This window comes from Musca vetustissima, unplaced genomic scaffold (assembly GCF_032173495.1).
Source record: "Musca vetustissima isolate MV318-11 ecotype Yass unplaced genomic scaffold, APGP_CSIRO_Mvet_v1 utg30349, whole genome shotgun sequence".
In the NCBI taxonomy this organism is placed as follows: domain Eukaryota; kingdom Metazoa; phylum Arthropoda; class Insecta; order Diptera; family Muscidae; genus Musca; species Musca vetustissima.
The window spans coordinates 133,072-153,592 of NW_026880282.1; the positions used below are offsets into that span (position 1 = coordinate 133,072).

The window sequence follows — 20,521 nt, forward strand, 5'->3', positions numbered from 1 at the left end:
TTTATTAAATTAATTTTAAAATCCTACATTTTGTAATTATTATATTCCTTGAGGAATGTAATGTTATGCATTGATATTTAGTACATTATTTATGCGAGTAAACGTATTCATAACATGCCTTCTTTATATTTAGTTTCAGAAGGAGCAGTAATAAAACGGGGCACAAAAACGCCAGAGGATTATATTTTAGAAGCGTCAAAGTACGCTCTTTTTACGAGGCCGGTTCCAATACCGGCATCGATATATATAAGTTTAGGCAGAAGATGGCCAATACTCTTTCCGTCATGACAAACGTATTGAGAAATGTGGTCAGCAAACAGCGAATTCGCTACAAGGAGAATGGTTTTAACTTGGATTTGGCATGTAAGTACTTGTCGCAGTTTGTACAAGAATTGTGTCTAAAACTTTCTATATTCCTTTATTTTTAGATGTTTGTGATAATATTATTGCAATGGGATATCCTGCCGAAAAGTACGAAAGTATGTACCGAAACCGATTGGAAGATGTTCAAAAGTTTCTAGAGGAAAATCACAAGGATCATTATAAAATTTACAATCTATGTCTGGAACGTAGCTATGATATTAGCAAATTTCATGGGGTAATTTAATTTAACAAATATGTGGGTTGTATTGTGGATAACCATTTAACTAATTTAGACAGTTTCACCATATATTTTTTATTATTACTAAAGACTCATAGCTTAAAATGGAAAAGATAATAGAAAATCGTAGGGAACAAATGCAATTTACGGACACATTTTAGAACATTTTGAACTTTGTATCATAGGTAGGCTGACCCTGTTCACAACAATATGCGTAGTTTTCGTGTGGAAATCAGTATTTTCCGAGACTCCAAATTCCCAAACTCCAAATTCCCAAAAATAATCCCACTTTTTTAAATATCTTTAAGAATACAATTCCAAAAGCCACATTATATAATTTTATATTTCTGAAGGTATTAAAAATATATACAGTAAAGTACGGTTATAGCGAACTAGTGGTGACCGAGCAAATTAGTACTTTCCGAGATATGGGACTCCAAATTCCCAAAAATATACCCACTTTTTAAATATCTTTAAGAATACAATTCCAAAAGCCACATTATATAATTTGATATTTCTGAAGGTATTAAAAATATATACAGTAAAGTACGGTTATAGCGAACTAGTGGTGACCGAGCAAATTAGTTCGTTTAATCATGGTAAGCCCTAGGATAAGAAGCATGGTATAATTGTACGAAGTAACTGCAATACTCAGCTGATTTGATTGTATATTTTGATCGTGATAGATTTGATTTGATCGTGTCAAGTTCAATATGACATTTTTGATTTATGGTTTTAAGCGAGTTATTTATACTTATTCGATTCGAGTCGATTTATGTAGAACGACCCAGCAGGAAAATTTTGTACACATTATATTTGAAATAAAAAAATACGATAATACAAATTCAGCTTTAGGGAATCAGAAAAAAACAACACCATTTTGTGAAATGTTTGACATTTATCTTTGCTATTTTCTGCAGACGATAGGAAAATATAGTATCGGCGTTTATTTTTTTCTGAACTAGTTTTACAACCATGAATTGGCATGAGTATTTCATCATGTTTTTCAATTTTATTCTTAAATCAAATTTATTGATATTTGATATGTTATGTTTACCTTTTTCGACAAATAAAACGGACACTAGTATTACAATACTAATTATATGTGGTTGTTGTTGAAAAGTTCGCCATGTCCGTAGTTCGCTATAAGAGTAAAGATTTGTATGAAAAATCTGTCTTACAACTTCGGGGCCAGGAGATGTGTTCGCAATAAAGAAAGTTGGTTATAACCGGTGTTTGTTATAAGCGTACTTTTTACCACCCTAGCAAATTTGTCTTTTAATTTCAATTTCTTTCAAAGTAGATTTACAACTTTCTCCTATGGACAAGTGGAAAATTTGGCTAGGCGAGCACAAATTCTTTTGATTTCTATTTTAAACTCAATCCTTAAACTTCACATAAGACGAACATATGAAACCCAAATGGGCTTATGTTTCGGAGTGTCAATCTTAAAGATAATTTAAAAAGTGGGGTATTTGTTGATCTTTGGAGCTCCATATCTTAGGAAGTACTGAATTCCCCCGAAAAAAGGCGCATGTTGATGTAATCAGTATCATAAGGGCTACCTATGGTAAACATTTTTTTACTTTTTAAAATTAATATTCCCTTTTTCATACTCCACATTCCTACAGATTTTGCAATGAGCAGAAATATTCCAAATACAACCCGCAAATTTGTTCTTCATATGCACCCTTGATTGTTACTTAATTTAAACCCTTTATTTTATTTTCAGCGAGTTTCAGTTTATCCGTTTGAGGACCACAACCCACCTACAATAGAATTGATACAACAATTTTGTGAAGATGTTGATTCTTGGCTAAAAGCAGATCCCCAAAATGTTGCAGCTGTGCATTGTAAAGCCGGCAAAGGTCGTACAGGTATGTTCATTGTATTTAGAAAAGTTTTTTCTTATTATTTGTTGATATTAATTTATTTCTATTTCAAGGAACAATGATCTGCTGTTATTTACTCTATAGTGGACAACAACGTACCGCAGAAGATGCTTTGGCCTGCTATGATGAAAAACGAACAAAGGATCGTAAAGGAGTTACGATACCATCGCAGCGACGTTATGTTCAGTATTTCTCCAAACTGATACGTATGGGTTTATCATATAGTCGCCGTTCACTGCAAGTATGTGTTTAACATATTCGTTTTCGAAAAATATACATTATATATATTTGAATTTTAACAGTTCTGCGAAATACGATTTTCGGGGGCCAATGCATTACACAGTCAAGGCTCTGTACATTGCTCAATTTCTGTGTTAGAAGATAAAGTTAAGGTAACGTTAAGTAATGCAGCTTTAAAAGATTTATATAAAAAAGCTTATTACCAATTTTACTATATTTTAGCCACTGCAAAATTTTATCATAGATTTTCGTAAACAGAGTGTACTGGATGTAAAATTGACAGTTTCTGGCGATATAAAAGTCGAACTAACGAAAAACACCAAAAAAATATTTCATTTCTGGTTCAATACGTTCTTTGTAACAGATACTGCGGGTAAGTTGCAAATTGGAATATTAATAATCTATATACTATAGAATTCAATAATGTGTATTTTATATTTACAGTTATTGAAGGAGAGGGCAACGATGCAAAATACATATACACTCTAAACAAATCGGAAATAGATGATGCGCACAAGGATAAAGAGCATAAGTGTTTTTCGGAAGATTTCAAGGTAAGAAGTGTAAATTTATAACCGGTTTCGTACACTGTTATTATTTTACTTTTTTTTAATATCTTATATCAATGTAACGCTAAGTACTTGCCTTGTCAAGTTGATGTGCGTTGCGCTTCGGAGTAAAATAAATTTTATCTTTTTGTGTGTGTTAACGCGATAACAAAAAACGCTCAACGCGAACCTTCTGCTTAGCCCTTAAGAGTGATTATTGGCCAAAACATGAAAATGTAGTAATACTCTAGCGAAAGTATTGACAGAATATATCAACTAATAATAGGAAAGGATGGATTTAATGTACTAAAACCAAAACATTCTCCTGTTATTCGAATAAATATTTGAATGCGAAACAATAGTAGTTAAACATCGTTTAGTGAAATGTCAGAAATATTATAAAAAAAAATGTTCACTGACCGTCAGGAATAATGATCGCAGCATCACCATTAAATACTATCTAATGCGTTAGTTTTGTTAGTCAACAGATTTTTCTGCGTTTGCTTATCGCAAGAAATTGCGTAGCACTAATATTTTATGACAACTATGACTTCCAACTGGCATATAACTTTATAACAAAGTTACTATTACGCAAATCCAAGTACGACTAGAGGGCACATATATTGTTGTTTATACAACATTTGAATTTTGGCCGAATGTTTTAACGAATTTGTTCTACGGTCTGTTCTTCCTTTTTGGTGAAAAAGTAAACATGTACTAGGGAGGTTTGAGTGACACTTCACTACCCGATACGATTTCTACACCTATTTCGATTCTTATAGACAGGGTGCGCAAAATGATTCAAAATACATACGCTATTTTTGTTTACCAAACGAGCATTCGCCAAACAAATGTTCGCGCGCACATAACAAACATAGCACACAACAACGTTTGTTGGTTGGTTGTTGTGACATTCGCTCACGAATGAAAACAAACATGCTCGAATGTTTAAAACAACAACAAGAAGAGATTGAAAATGCTCCTTCATTCATTGTAATTTTATCATTCGCGATAAATTTAAAACATTTGAATTCTCGCCGTGAGCATTCGTGAGAAAGAGCGTAGTTTAATCATTCTCCGCACCCTGGAAAAAATACAGTTCACCGATAAAACAGCTAATTACTCGTGATTATAAAAAAGGGTAAGACAAAAATTACACTGTGCTACAAAATAACAAAAAAAAAAAAAAAAAAAAAAAAAATCAGGGGTTCTAATGTAGCAATTCTGTTTAGTTGGAGTCCCTGGACCACGAAAATACTTTTGGTTTTTCTGGGTCACTTCGAAAATTAATTTTATAACGGTAAATATAGAGAAAAACGTGCTTTCATGGATTTTCAATTTGAAACTCGAATAACTTCTTTTATTTCTAATTTCTTTCTCAAAATCTCATAGCAAATGCTTACGGCTTGTGTAAACCGAATACATGAATGCCAATATGCTTTTCGTCATGGACATAATACTACTCACTTGCTGCTTCAACTAACTCACTCGATTCTTAAAACTATTAATGATGGTAGGATTAGTATTATGGTATCCTTAGATTTGTCTGAAGTCTTCAATTTTATTGATTAAATACGTCTATTAAGTAAGTTAAAAGGTGAACATAACTTTTCCAGATCTTCTTGTAAATTATTTGTTTTCGTATTTATATGAAAGGAGTCAATTTGTCGTGTTAAATTGTGCTGAATCTAGTATTCTAAAGTTGTTCTCCGGGGTACCACAGGGATCTGTCCTTGGCCCACTTTTGTTTATTTTATATATACTCCTAGTTGTTTTGCCTTCTTTTAACATTTTCTTGAACCAAATTAGAATAGATTTTGTACAGCATCATAAATCTTTTTGGTGTAATTATTGACTGTGATTTTTCGTTTAGAAGTCACATTGATGCTTGTTCGGCAAAGTATGGAGCATGTTACGCAGGATTTATGGGTCAAATTTGAAACCTTCCTTACCGAATAAAATTAGTGCTAGCTAATTCTCTTTTACTATCTCAGGTTTTGTACGGGTACAATCGGTGTAAATATTAATAAATTGAAGCGTATTGTGAATACTATTATACGTTTTGTATACAATCTTCGCATTTTTTCTCATAGCAATAATGTTTTTCGTCTGAAAATGATTTAGTATTTTCAAGAATTACTTGAATAGCATATTAAATATACTTTTATTTTGTTATTACTTAACCAGTCGGATTGTGCTACCGCTCATTGAACTGCTATTATCTTTCCATTTTTTCTATTTTTTATTGGCTTGGGAGTCATGAAATTTGAACTTATGTTAAAATTTAATTTAAAAATTAATATAGTTACATAGTTTTTATTTGTATAATTCATTTTAATAAATTGGCCACTGAAGGTATCGTATTACATATGAATCTTTAATAAATAAATAAAAAAAAATTGGAAATCGACTCAGAGAAATATTATGTTATGTTATCGGAGTTATTAAAGTTACATTTTAAAATTGTGACTCAGTTTGACAATAACCTCAAACATACACCGAAGCATGTCGATGAATGTTTACTGGAGTTAAAAATCATGGTTTTATAGTGGCTTGCAGAATCATTAAACTTCATTCATATAGAAAAATCAAACAAACAAAACGACTTTCTAAGGGTTCAGGATGCGAGGAGTCAAATCAAATTGAGCATCTTAAAGATTCAATGCCTCGTAGGTGTATTGCCTAATCAAATATAATGGTTATGCCGATTACTAGCAAAACTTACCTATTTCTAAGAGAAGATCAAAAAGTTGATTTAGTTTTGATCAATCAAAAATTGGGTAAATTTATTTTTCCGTAGAATATTTGTTATTTCAAAATAAATATAAGTTTATTTTTAAAAAGTTGCAGGTTATTTATTCAGTTGCCTTAGTAGGTTGCAGCAGCAATAATGTCTCCGAATATATGATCAGATATGAAGGGAAATTCTTTTCATCGACGATTCTTAATTCTGGCCAATTAGTTTTGATATTAGGAGGTTTACTGATGAATGAGACTTCGGAGAGGAGAATACTCGGCAAGCCAACAGTTTTCGTGAAAAAGGCACAATCGAGTAGTTGAATCCCGAGCTAAATTGTGTTTGAATTTCACGTTTTTTGCTCCTTCAAATATGATAATGTCAATAACAATGTGTATTCCAATATATACATACTCCTGTATATACAGGCTGATCATGAATATCCCTAAGGAATTCTATTCTCTAGAAAATCCATTTTCTGGAGAATGAAATGATGATGAAAAAATCGATAAAAATATGTAAATGTGTAAAAATACGGAAGACAAATTTAGCAACAACTGTATCCATGCATTTATTACGTGCTATTTTTGATATATTTTTCGATTTGTAATAGTGACTTTTTGCGTTTATTTTATATGTTTTCTTCAAAATTTATTCCAAAAAATAGTTGTTTTTCCACTACCATATATTCATATTCGTCATATTTGTTTTTTGTAGAAAACGCAAGTTTGATTGAAGGGTATCGTGAAACCTATTTTTTTGTTCATGTCATAAAAAGGGGAAACTGCGAACATACAATAATATTAGATTTTATTTGTTCTACGCTCAAGCAAAAATCTACATTAGAGTATACAGAGTTAAAGTCAATACACATTTTACTAAGAGGATCTCCCATAGAGTAATTCGTGCGGTGGAAGTCTACATATAACAGTTGATAGTGTCTACTAGATCGGACAGGAACATTTATTCTAATAGAAGAAATAGTGTCTACTAGATCGGACAGGAACATTTATTCTAATAGAAGAAATTAGGAAATCCGAAGGTATATTACCATTTAACATTTTTAGTACCATCATAGTATTCAACATAATACGTCTACTTTTCAATGTAGGCAAACGAATTAATTTAACCTGCTAGTATAAGATGGCAACACAAAACTACTATTCCAATGTAATCCTCTCAGTGCAAAAAGTAAAAATTGTTTCTGCACGGATTCGATATTATCGGAATATATTGCATAATGGGGATCCCATACAACAGAACCATATTCTAAAATAGGTCTAACAAGAGACGTAAATAGTTGTTTCGTAATATATGTGGATCCGAGAATTCTTTGGTCCACCGTTTTATAAATCCTAAGACACCATAGGCTTTATTTACCATAGATATAACATGATTGTTAAAATTTAATTTTGGATCCATTAGAATACCAAGATCAAAGAAAGAATCTACAGTTGATAAAACCGAACCATTAATAGTGATAGTAATGTTTTATCAAGAAAGAATTTCTAGAAAAACACATATGTTTACATTTATTTAAATTCAAGTCCATACAATTTAGGCTGCACCATTGAAATAGGCTATTTAAATCATGCTGGAGTAAATCAGCTTGCTTTTCAGAATGATGGTTAATGAACAACTTGACATTGTCTGCATACATTAACAATTTGGAATGCGATACAGTAGAAACAGAATCGGGCCTAGGTGACTTCTTTGCGGAACACCTGATGGAACATTAATCGATTTTGAAAGACATCCCTCAAGCAAAACTAGCTGTGTCCTATTTTGTAAGTAAGATGAAATCCCATTTATCAAATTTATACTAAAGCCAATATGATTTAATTTATAAAGTAGAAGTTTATGGTTAACCCTATCAAAAGCTTTACTAAAGTCTGTATAAATTGTATCAGTTTGTTTACGCTGAACAAATCCCTTTATCACAGTAGAAGTAAAGTGTATAAGATTGGTAATAGTTGAATGACCACTGAAAACCATGTTGATATGGACTTAACAAGGGTTGAATTCTGTGTGAAATAACGGTAATAATTAACTTTTCGAACAATTTTCGAATAGCACTTAATTTTGCAATTCCTCTATAATTCGAGACATTTGTTAGACTACCAGACTTGTGTAAGGGTATTATGTAAGACTTCTTCCAACAAGTAGGAACATAACCATATTTAAGGGAATAATTTAATATTAACGTTAGAGGTAATGCTAATGTATCTGAACAATTACTTAGAATTATGCTGGGTATACCATCAGGGCCTGGACATTTAGTAGGTTTTAAACTGCGTAGATTTTTAGAGACCTCTCGACTTTGTAAGAAGGGCATGAATATTTGATCTATCTTTGATAGTTCATAAGAATATGGGTCTTTAACCTGATAAGTAGTATTAGAATAAGTCGCGGCAAAAAAATTTGTAAAACATTCTGCTATTTCGGAGTTTTTCGAAAATTCTTGGTTATTGTATTTTAAAATTGTAGGCTTAGAAGAAACTTTTCTTTTTAGATTAACAAATTCATAAAATGATTTTGGATTGGATTTAAAATTATCCTTAACCCTACGGTCAATAACCGGGTACATTTGTACCTTTTTTGAATAAAAAAGCTGTACAATTTTTAATAATGGAGATATTTGGATAAAATTTTGAGGAATCATTCTTGAAGTATTTTCACACATAATCGAAGAAAAAAATTATAAATTTTTTCCATATATATAATTTTTACAATTTTTTAAAGTTATCACCTACGTAGATCAATAACCGTGGTACATTTGTACCCATCCAATGATAGCTCTGTACCTCATTAAAAAATTGGACTATCGTGAGGTATTTTCTTTTAAATTAGTCTACACGGATCTGGTCTAGATGTAGAAACTCAAAATTATATATACATTAAAATAATATATATTTGAATCCATGCTTAAATGATAATCTATGTAAAACAATCATAGTAAACTTGTTATAGCTTTCGAATGGGTTAAACTTTTTTAGCTATTTTTTTATTGGGATCTTATTTAGGTGTTCATCAACCCCTCTGCAAATTTTTGTGGCCCTAGACAACATGAGGTCATCAGGTCGGCTCGTGGAAGTCAGAAACTACCCTGGTTTTCCCTTGGTATACAGGGACAAAAACAATTATTATTGTCCGTAATTTTTCAATTATTCTTCATATTGGGCCTGAAACATTTTCTATAATCGAATTAATCTGATTTATTACAATCCTAAATTGGCGTACATATATAAACTATCATTAAATAACGTTTTATAGTATTAAATAATGTTAAAAATTCGCCAATCACAATCTCAAAGGAAAACTAAGGTAGTTTATAATTTCCACGAGTCGCCCTGATAGCCCCATTTTGTCCAGGGCCACAAAAATTTGCAGGGGGTGAGGAACACCTAAATAAGATCCCAATAAAAAAATAACTAAAAAAGCTTAACCCATTTGAAAGCTATAACGAATTTACTATGATCGTTATTTTTGGATGGGTACAAATGTACCACGGTTATTGATCTACGTATACTTTTTTGGTTATTGACCGTAGGGTTAATCTTGTTAAGATAAAGATTATACAACCTTCGGGATTCTATTGTATATTTTGATCTAGCAACAGAATAGTTAGCATAGTCTATAGAGGATCCGGATTTTTTATATTTTTTGAGTTTTTTTATACTTGACAATTCGCGTGTATTTAATGGATGTCTATCAGAGCTTCTAGTTCTAATAGTAGGAACACATTCAGAAATAAATTTGTTTAGAGTAACATAAAATGTATCTATTGTAGACTCGAGATCAATAGGACTCTTACAAATGCATATAGAGGTCCAATTTACAGATGAGATAAGTGAGTTGAGTTTGCAAAAGTTCGTTTTTTTATAGTTAAAAGTAGTTTTTAATGATATATAATAATAATTAACACCACACTCTTCTTCGAACTCCCTCGCAAGCGTGCGTGTGCAAATTTGAGGATTCGTGTAACTGAAAATATTGTCGACAATTCGATCGCACTTTTCCTCAATTGGCGGCTGCAATTGAGGAAAGCCATAATAAAAATCTAGAGATGTGTATCAGTTATTTGACACTGGTAAAACTGAGCCATATTTCTTTTTGTTGTACCTTTTTTTATTTTGTACTAAATTTTAATTTGTTTGACTCAAAATGTTTTAAGAGTAGTTCACAATTATGACAAATTACATATAAATATTAAAAATAATATAATTAGTGTTATTTAAAGCTTCTTCATTTGAAAATGTTTAATAATTATCCATGTGTAAAATGATTCCTGACATTCTGTACATATATACTTAGCGATGGAAAAAAGGTAAACCAAAATCGAAGAATTTTTTTCTTTGCTTGTACTTACTTAGCTGGCTTGTTACAGAATGGTTGTTCCATAAGCTGAGATTAAAAAAGATTGTCAAGCGCGTCGGTCTTGTGCGCATCTCATCCAATTTGAAAGACCACGTTCCAAGATGTTGTCTTCTACTTGGTCTTTCCATCTAATTTGTGTCCTTCCCCTTCTACGGGAACCATCAGTAGGCTCGCTTTTATATGCCTCATCTGCTTGCGCAAGTACCCATGCTTCAGATTCATATAACATCACAGGTAGTGTGAGTTTGGTCTGGGGGTAGGTGACCTTGTTTCTAAACTGCTTACTTAGACCATTGTACCATCTGTTGGCTATCACAATCCTTCTCCGAATTTCAAAACTGATGTCATTCTTTTTATTTATGGCGGTACCAAGGTATATAAAATATTTAACTACCTCGAAGCTGTTGTTCTCAAGTTCCACAGTTGGTCCGATTCTACTGGACGTCTTGCGAGTTTATACCATCAGTTCAATTTGTTCAAAAGTGGCTGTTACCGCTCGCAATGTTCGACCCATTTATCAATGTCATCGGTGTAGGCGAGTAACATGTGTTGTTTGGTGTTCACCTTTGCGTCTCGTATGACCGTTTCCAGCATGATGTTAAAAAGACCTCAGTACAAACTGTCAACTTGTCTGAATCCTCGATTGGTATTGAAGGGCTCCGATAGGTCCTTTTCGACTTTAACTGCTGACCTTGTGCCACTTAAAGTTATCGACATGGCTTTAAACATCGCTGAGTGGATAGTGCTGTCGAATTCGGCTTTATAGTCGATGTGTTTTTCGTGGGTCTTTTCCAGGATTTGGCGCAGAGTGAAAATGATGGATGGTCAATGATGGATTTACTAGGTCTGAAGCCGCATTGGTATGGTCCAATAATGTCATTGACCATTGGCTTCAATCGTTCACACAGCACACTGAATAGCACTTTATATGCGATGGGGAAAAGGCTAATTCCTCTATAGTTATCACATGCACATTTTGGTGCATGCTCCTGACCAGCATCTGACCACCCGTCTTGAATAGTTCGGCTGGTAACCCATCGGCTTCTGCTGCTTTATTGTTCTTGAGTCGATTAATTACTATTATGATCACATCTTGGCTAGGTGGTTTTCAAAATGCTTCTTCCAGATCCTTAACACGCTGTCTGTATCTGTCACCTCTACAGGAGGATGTACCTGCAACAAAACCTTCGGCATGGTGTTTTACTCGTTGGTAAAATTTCCGGACTTCATTTTGTCTCCTGTACATCTCGATTTGCCCACGATCACGTTTTTCTTGTCCTTTTTTTCTGAAAACACATCACATTACGTGTTGCAACCGTCTGCAGGGCTGCTGCGTTTTTCACATCAGATTTCGTGGTGGTGGTTTTTGGTACCCAAGTGTTGTTTTGGCTGCAGTTTGTAGGGAGTGGACAATTCTTTGCCATTGTGCTTCTATACTATTATCGGGACAAGGAGTGCTTTCGTCAAGCAGGTGGGTATGTTGAGCGGAGTAGGCCTCGGCTACCTGTTGTGTTTGCAGCTTTTCGACGTCGAGTTTCCGTGTTGTGTTAGATCGCATCTTTGCTGCAACATTAAGACGAGTGCGAACATTGGCTGCCACAAGGTAGTGGTCCGAATCGATATTCGGTCCTCGGATCGATCGAGCCTTCCGGTCTGGATGAATGCCTTCCGTCTATCACAACATGATCAATTTGATTTCTCGTTGCTTGATCGAGAGAAATCCAGGTGGCCTTGTGAATATCGAGATGCTTGAATCTTGTGCTGCTAACGACCATGTTTTTTGCTGCCGCGAAGTCAAACAACTTCATGCCGTTGTCGGATGTTTCTTCATGAAGGCTGAATTTTCCGACGTTGGGGCCAAAGTTGTTTTTCCTTCCGATTTTTGCATTAAAATCTCCTAGCTGAATTTCCATATTATGGCCAGGGCAGTGGTCATATGCTGTTTCTAGGCGATCGTAAAGTATGTCTTTGGTCTGTTCATCTTTATCTTCGGTCGGAGCATCGGCGCAAATAAGACTGGTGTAGAAGAGCTGGAGACGAGGTCTTTTATTCTCCTGTTAACTATAAATCCGCAGCCAAATTCATGTCTCGTTTCATTGCAGCTATAATACAGTGCGTAATCGTCTGATTTACTTACGCCTGTCCCTTTCCATCGCATTTCCTGTAAGGCAATAATATCGGCTTTGTACTTCTTGAGTACACACGTGAAATTACGACAGTACAGAGAAAGCCAACATTTGCCATTTTTTCTTCTTGGTTTTAGCATAAATACTAATTTAGTGAGTACAAATGTATATCATTTAAGGGGACCCCCCATTCTCGGGGTCATGTTTTTTGATTTAATTCGAATCTACACTAATTCAAGAATGTCCCTACAAAATTTCAAGTGAAACTCTCAAGAACTCTTGAAAATATAGCCGATTTATTGTGTCAGCATCAAGTGACGGCTAAAGGGCTTCTCAAACTTTAAACGCGTTTTTCTCTTTTGCGAATGGCGGGCACGATAACTCAAAAACTAATAATCCAATCGATTCCAAATTTTTACACGTTTCTCTGTGAGTGTATAGCTATCGTATGAACTAGGATAAAGCCAATCGGTAAAGATCTTCCTTATTTTTTAACTTGGTTTTTGGCAAAAATCGGCGATTTTCCAAAAATATTTTTTCAAAGGTCCACCATTTTGTTAATTTTAGAGCGAAGTCATACGAGAGCCAGACATGTACTCTTTCTAACACCGTTGGAATTTTCGGATTCCGATGTTCCAGTGAGGAGTTATCATGCCCGCCATCAAAAATAAGGACTTTTCTTTAATTACAAAAAACAACAAAAAAACAATAACAAATCTACAAATCTACTCATAGTACACAGGTGTTGTCAGTTCCTTCATCTGGTGCGTCTTCCGAGATTGTAGCTGGCAATTCCCCACTACCTACCCAAAGACCAATATCAATGGCCCCTGTCATGAAAATGGTTTTTGTGTCTAGGTTTGCGCCTGATACCTCGGCTGAGGATATAAATTACTATATCAAATCAAAAATAAATGGTAATTATTTTCTAAGATGCTACAAGCTTCGATCGGCATACTCTGAAAGTAGATCATTTAAAATAGTAGTTCATGATGATATATTTCCAAATTTGATATCGAAAGATTTTTGGCCTGCTAGAGCGTTTGTTAAAGAATTCCTAGAAAGATCAGATAATTTAGCTCATTTACCTCAGAGATCTGAGCCAGTATCAAAAAACTAGATAACCTATTTACCATATGCTATCAGAATGTAAGGGTGTTAAACACTAGATTAACTCGTTTATTTACTGATAGCATTCGTTTTGAATTTAGCATTATTGTGTTTACTGAGACTTGGCTTAAAACGTCTGTGTTAAATAGTGAAATTATGTGTTCAAAATATCAAATATTTAGAAAAGATCGTACTGGTAAAAAAGGTGGCGGCGTCCTTATTGCAGTTGATGCCAACTTTTCCACTAATTTAATTAAATTAAATTGTTGTTCTGACATAGAATTTATCTGCATATCAATTGAATTGGGTAAATTTAAACTGTTCGTTACGTGCTCATATATACCTCCTTCATCGCATCTTGATATTTATAATCAGCATTTAGCAGCACTAAACTCAATAATTAATATTATGAATGATTCCGATAGAATTTTAGTTCTTGGTGATTTTAATATGCCATCTGTAAAGTGGCTCTCATTGCCAGACTCAGAAAGTTTAACGCCGTTGACATCTGAAGCAAATGTAAACCAAAATACATTTGATATTGTTAATCGATTTTGTGAAATTAATCTCCTTCAAATAAATAATATTTTAAATTGTAATGATAGGATCCTTGATCTAGTATTTGTAAATTTTACACAATTTTTTGAATTAATTCGAATTCCTGCTATATGTACTCCAGAAGATAATCATCATCCAACATTATATATAACCATGAGCCATAATTCTACAATTAACGAAAGTTCATGTGACTCATTTAAAAATATTCTTAACTATAAAAAAGCAGATTTTCGAAAGCTTAATTCTCTTATTTCATCTGTAAACTGGACAACTGCATGTCAGTGTATGAATCACCCAGATTTTGAATTTATAATAGATACATTTTATAATACTCTAAATAAATTTATTTCTGAATGTGTTCCAACTGTTAGAATTAAAAATTCTGATATCCATGGATTTCGCGGGAGTTATCAAGTATGAAAAATTTAAAAAAAATAAACTTTTTCGAAAATATAAGAAGTCAGGCTCATCTATAGACTACGCTAATTATTCTGTTGCTAGGTCCAAATATACCATAGAGTCCCGTAGATTGTATAATAATTACCTCAACAAGATCAAAAATAATTTTAAAACTAATCCTAAGTCATTTTATGAGTTTGTTAACTTAAAAAGAAAAGTTTCCTCAAAACCCACAATTTTGAAATGCAACAATAAGGAGTTTGTAAAAAACTCTGAAATAGCAGAATGTTTTGCAAATTTTTTCGCCTCTACTTATTCATCTGCAGTTTGTCCAAATATAAGCTCATATCCTTATGAGCTATCCAAAATAGATCAAATATATATGCCTTTTTTACAAAGTCAAGATGTTGCTAAAAATTTACATACTCTAAAACCAATTAAACTTCCAGGTCCAGATGGTATACCTAGCATAATTCTCAAATATTGTTCTGACACTTTAGCAACGCCTCTTACGTTGCTATTTAATCATTCCTTAAATTTTGGTTATTTTCCCACTATATGGAAGAAATCTTTTATAGTACCGTTGCACAAGTCTGGTAGTCTATCTAACGTCTCAAACTACAGAGGAATTGCAAAATTAAGTGATATCCCAAAATTGTTTGAAAAATTAATTACTGCTGTTATTTCTCACAAAATTAAATCCATTTTAAGTCCATATCAACATGGCTTTCGTAGTGGTCTTTCAACCATAACAAATCTTATAGAGTTTACTTCAAATGTAATAAAGGGATTTGTTCAGCGAAATCAAACTGATACCATTTATACAGATTTTAGTAAAGCTTTTGATAGGGTTAACCATGAACTCTTATTATATATATATATATATTATATATATATATATATATATAAATTAGATAATATGGGTTTCAGTATAAACTTAGTCAAATGGATATCATCTTACTTACAAAATAGATCACAGTTAGTTTTGTTTGAATGAATCGATTAACGTATCTTCAGGTGTTCCACAAGGAAGTCACCTCGGGCCAGTTCTTTTTCTATTGTTTATAAATGATTTGCCAACTTCTGTAGTACATTCTAAATTGTTAATGTATGCAGATGATGTAAAGTTATTCATTACCCATAATTCTGAGAAACAATCCATTTTACTCCAAAATGATTTAAATAACCTTTTTCAGTGGTGCAGATTAAATTGTATGGATTTAAATTTGAACAAATGTAAACATATGTGTTTTTCTAGAAATTCTTCATTGATGGAGGCAATACAATATTAACGGTTCGGTTTTATCAACAGTTGAAACATTCGTGGATCTTGGTATTTTAATGGATCCAAAGTTAAATTTTAACAATCATGTCATTTCAATGGTAAATAAAGCATATGGTGTATTAAGTTTTATAAAACGATGGGCCAAAGAATTCTCGGATCCTTATATAACAAAACAACTATACACGTCTCTTGTTAGACTTATATTAGAATATGGTTCTGTTGTATGGGATCCTCAATATGCAATATATTCCGATAAAATCGAATCAGTGCAGAAACAATTCTTACTTTTTACACTTTGTCAACACATGCAGTTTATTGACATTCACAATATTCATTCAAAAAGTCAATTTTCAATTTTTTGTTAGTTACGCCTTTTTGCATTTTAGCTAACGATATATACAATTTTAATGTTTGATGAACTGGAATATACTATCAATATGTTGGTTGTTTATAGTTCGAAGCATATTGAAACCTTGGTTTTTTAAAAAGCAGCATTGTTGTTGAGCCAATGGTCTGCCCACAATTTGTTTATATCTTGGGTAAAAACTCGTTCGTAGTAGTGAAATCTGTCAATGCAAGTTTGTATTCTAGTTCCGAATAAATGACCGAAATAAAAATTGTAAAATACAACTTTATGTTTGCAGTACGAAAATAAAATATATTTCTTTTATATTTTACAGGTGGTATTGGTATTTTATGTTGATGGAAATAATGTTGTACGGGAGTGTGAAAACGCTTCCGGAGGCCAGACCATTGCAAATCATCGCCAAAGTGGGCTGGCAAATTCTAGTTTGCCGACAATACAATCCAATAATTACTCATTGCCCCAGAATAACAGCAGCGGCAGTGAAATTAACTTTATATGTGATCAGAAATCATCATCCTCCACATCGGTGAGCAGTAGTTTTGGTGGTGCCACAACCGACAATAGCAACGGTTATGAATCTAATTCAAAGCGGAGTACCCAACATAGAAGCGGTGGGCAAAATGTTAGTAATATTCACCATTCTCATCCTTATATGGCTATGCACGATGACAACAGCGTGTTGTACACTTCGTCACAACCTGTGGTAACAACAATTGCGGCACCGCCCGGATATATGATGGAACATGAACGACTACTGACAAAAAACCAGCAATGTATACAGAAAAATAATATGCACCACCTCCAGCAAGCGAATTTGCCTTCTGTGACTGCCACTTCGACGCCCAACCAGAGGCATATACAAAGACAAAATGCTGGGGCCGTAGCTGGCAGTAATGCCGACGGTGGTGGGATACTGGATATCCATAGGGCTGGTGCGGATATATTATGTCAAACGTCCGCCAACCTAAATGCCAGTGGCATCAGTGGTAACACCAATTATAACCACAGTACCCATAACAGTAGTAAAACCAGTAGTGTCAGCAGTCAATCGTCTTCTGTCATCGGTGATAATGAAGAGGACTGGGAATCCGGTGAGTCCAGTGCTAAACAGCTTGAACACATTACTTTATTACTTTCTACTTCTTCTGTAACATCTTCTCCTGCTCCAAAACAATTACTTCCAAATAACAATACAAACACCAACTTATCCCTCAATGATTCCTCGAGAAGTAAGCAAAAGATTAACATTGGCCTTCAGCCCTCTTCCTCCACTTCCTCCTCATCCTCTACGTCTGCCTCTAGTTCCACCTGTACCTCTGCATCCCACACATCTATCTCCTCCAAGTCCTCTTCCAAATGCCCTTATAACAACTGTAACACTAGCAGTAGTAGTTGTACAAATAGAGTTGCTGGTGGTGATGATGATGATGATCATAATGATAATGAAAACGTCGATGAAAGCAAACCTAAATATAAGATATCTGACTCGAACATTGTGGCCACACAAGAGCAACAGCACCAAATACAAGGCAACGTAGGATTATCTCTTGAGTCAAAAGTTAGGGACGGGCAAAAAATAGACCCTCCACCGAAGCTTGATTGTAGTGATCCGAATAGCAGAGCAGTGGCATCAACGACGCCAGTGCAAACACCTAGTACTCGACCCAAGCTAATGCATCTATTGATGCCTCCCAAAAACATCAACAATTCACATCAATCTATGCACAAACCAATTTTCAAGCGTAAATCTTCTTACAAAATGACTAAGGGTGTGCCCAACGCCGCCACCACTGGTCCGAAAGCAACGAATGATGGTTGCACGAATTCCAGTGGCGACACAACGTCATTCGAATCATCTTCTGCAACACCGGACACCGCGGTGGGCAGTATAGGAGGTGTAGCCACTACGTCGAAGCAAAAATTAAAAATCAAGCTTAAAAAAAACAAAATGAAACTGTCGCAAAAGTTCCAATGGTTCCAAAGCTATTTCCGTAGTGATCCTGTAGATTTCTGTGAAAACTTTGTGCAACAGACCACTTCAATACGGCGCAACAGTATCTGCAGTATGGCTAGTCGAACGCATAAATTGTCGACAACGACACCACCGTCGATTACTCCGCCGCCACCACCGCTGACTGGGGCGAACATTGACGGCTCTTCGTCATGTGAACAGTTAAATGACAGAGGCCCCGGTAGTGTTTCAGGGTCAACATCGAACGCAAGTATAGCTACTGGCGATCTTTGTGAAGACTACTATTCACATATTTGCGACAATCAATTAAGCTTTAGCAACTCGCCGTGTAAAAGTCCCCGTTCAATGGCGGACATTGTTGGTAGTATTAGCGGTAGTGGTGGGCATGGGGGAAGTTTCGGTAGCAGTTTTGCCAAAAGCGCAGGCAGTTTTCATCAGCAATACTTCCGGGAACGGCGTGAAACTCTGCCGGGCCTCAGTTCTCATAGTGCTCGTCGCAATAATGTAGTCATAGTTGCCGCCAAGCCCGTAAGAACGAACGCTATTGGTTTCAACATACATACCGCCACGAATTTCGAGCAGCAATCGCAATCGGTGAGGCAGGACTCCGAAGATGCCAATGCATCACCGGCCAGTATATATAACACTGCTAGTTGCTCACCTCCAAAAATTGATGCAGTTGGTGGCGAGAAAGAAATCAAAGACACACCTTTTGTATTTCCTGTACGTGACCCCAATACGGCGCCAGAAGATTCTAGTTGTAACAGCCAGCCTAAAGAATCACCGACGAAGCCTCAAACAAAGTATTCTCTTAATTTGGTTATTGTCAACGAATGTCCTTCTGATGATTTTGCTACTGCCCCAACTGGCACCACTACATCGAACACAACTCGAAGCAGCGAGATATATAATGATCCAGACTCCGATTATGGTTGTGATCAAGATCAAAACGAGTCCTCCACCATCATGCATACTTCAAATGAGGGTGAAATTATGGCGACGGATGCGACATCAACGGCCATAGATTATTTGTTTGAAACAAAACCCACAGCAACTACTTGCGCATCCATATGTAGCAACAGCAGCAGCAGTGGTTTTTGTACAAGCGAATGTTGTACTACAAACAGTAGTAGCAGTAGCTGTAACTGTAATCCCTTTGCTTTAGTTCTAGAAAGGCATGTTGCATTAGCTGCCCGTCAGAAGCAGGAGGACATAATACTTGAAGTTGATGTGGATGGTAATAGTACCTCAACACCGCTGAACACTTCGATGCCTGCACCCTCGACTAGGGAAGAGGCTTCCGATACAACGTCGTCAGAGTCAAATGAGCATAAATGTGATTAAAAGAAATGCAATTTATTTAGCGAGTGTGGCTGTGGTAACCATTTTCCACCTTAGCTTTTGAGTTTGCAACTCCAGTGGTATATTGTTTCGGGTGACTATAGGTACAAGCAATACGAGTACAAGTGACTACTACAGTCTGGATTGTCTGAGTGAGGTCGATCGATTTACGTACGGCATCAAGGACTTGTAGAAGTTATCGACATGTATGCACTGAACATATATCCATTCGTTTCCAAACAAAAACAAAACAAAAAATTGTCGAATATACATTTTCTCACAAATTCTTTTCTACTATTAAACCATTCATCCTAACGTGAATTCGAATTTATATTTTATTGAACACTGTTTGACGATATGGGTCGAAACTGAAGAACAGTGCAAATATGTCTCATCGCAACATTTTCGTCTTTTAGAAAACAAAAAAAAAAAAAAATATTCTTCGCCCATTTATGAAGCGGTCGGGGTAATTATCAGCTTTGTGATTACTTTCCATAAGTGTTTTCAAAATGTTCGCGTGTAGGCCACAATGTTCGCAAAGCCTTTGATAACTTCAGAGCTGTATTTAAAAATTACCACTTGTAAGATCTTAAACGAAAAGCCATGCAAATTGTTATATGTTGTTCTTCTTCCATCAAAATCATCAGTGTTTGCAAAATGTAATAAAATCAAATCAACTTCGATATGCAGTATACATATTTAAAAGAAGAAACACATATTTTCAAGCTTGCAAAAAATCTGTAATTGCATAGGGAAAACAAACACAAACACACACACACATATATATACACACAGCGAAGTAATATTATCCACTGCAAAAACAAATCTTCTAAACATATAAACATGCAGCGTATATACATAGATACATAAATTAAATATAATTTCTCGTCTTGTTCTTTATTTATTACTATTTCTGTTTAGTTATTTTTATAAATTAGTTTTAATATTACGTTCGAGCACTCTACGCA

The 20,521-nt window shown here is 34.6% G+C and overlaps 1 protein-coding gene across 1 annotated transcript; it reads left to right on the top strand.

The window, feature by feature from the left end:
* Positions 1 to 137: 137 nt before the first annotated feature.
* LOC133325810 (serine-rich adhesin for platelets) lies at positions 138 to 19,556 on the top strand. Its single transcript, XM_061534530.1, has 8 exons — positions 138 to 363; positions 429 to 598; positions 2,334 to 2,478; positions 2,547 to 2,734; positions 2,796 to 2,885; positions 2,956 to 3,106; positions 3,178 to 3,287; positions 16,554 to 19,556. The coding sequence occupies exons 1-8, from the start codon at positions 264 to 266 to the stop codon at positions 19,554 to 19,556; spliced, it is 3,957 nt and encodes a 1,318-aa protein (XP_061390514.1). The 5' UTR covers positions 138 to 263.
* The last annotated feature ends 965 nt before the right edge of the window (positions 19,557 to 20,521 follow it).

Coding starts and splice junctions, on each gene's coding strand:
- LOC133325810 (XM_061534530.1), top strand. CDS start 264: ATGGCCAATACTCTTTCCGTCATGACAAACGTATTGAGAAATGTGGTC. Junction 2,735..2,795: donor ATAGTCGCCGTTCACTGCAA/GTATGTGTTTAA, acceptor GAATTTTAACAG/TTCTGCGAAATACGATTTTC. Junction 2,886..2,955: donor TGTTAGAAGATAAAGTTAAG/GTAACGTTAAGT, acceptor ACTATATTTTAG/CCACTGCAAAATTTTATCAT.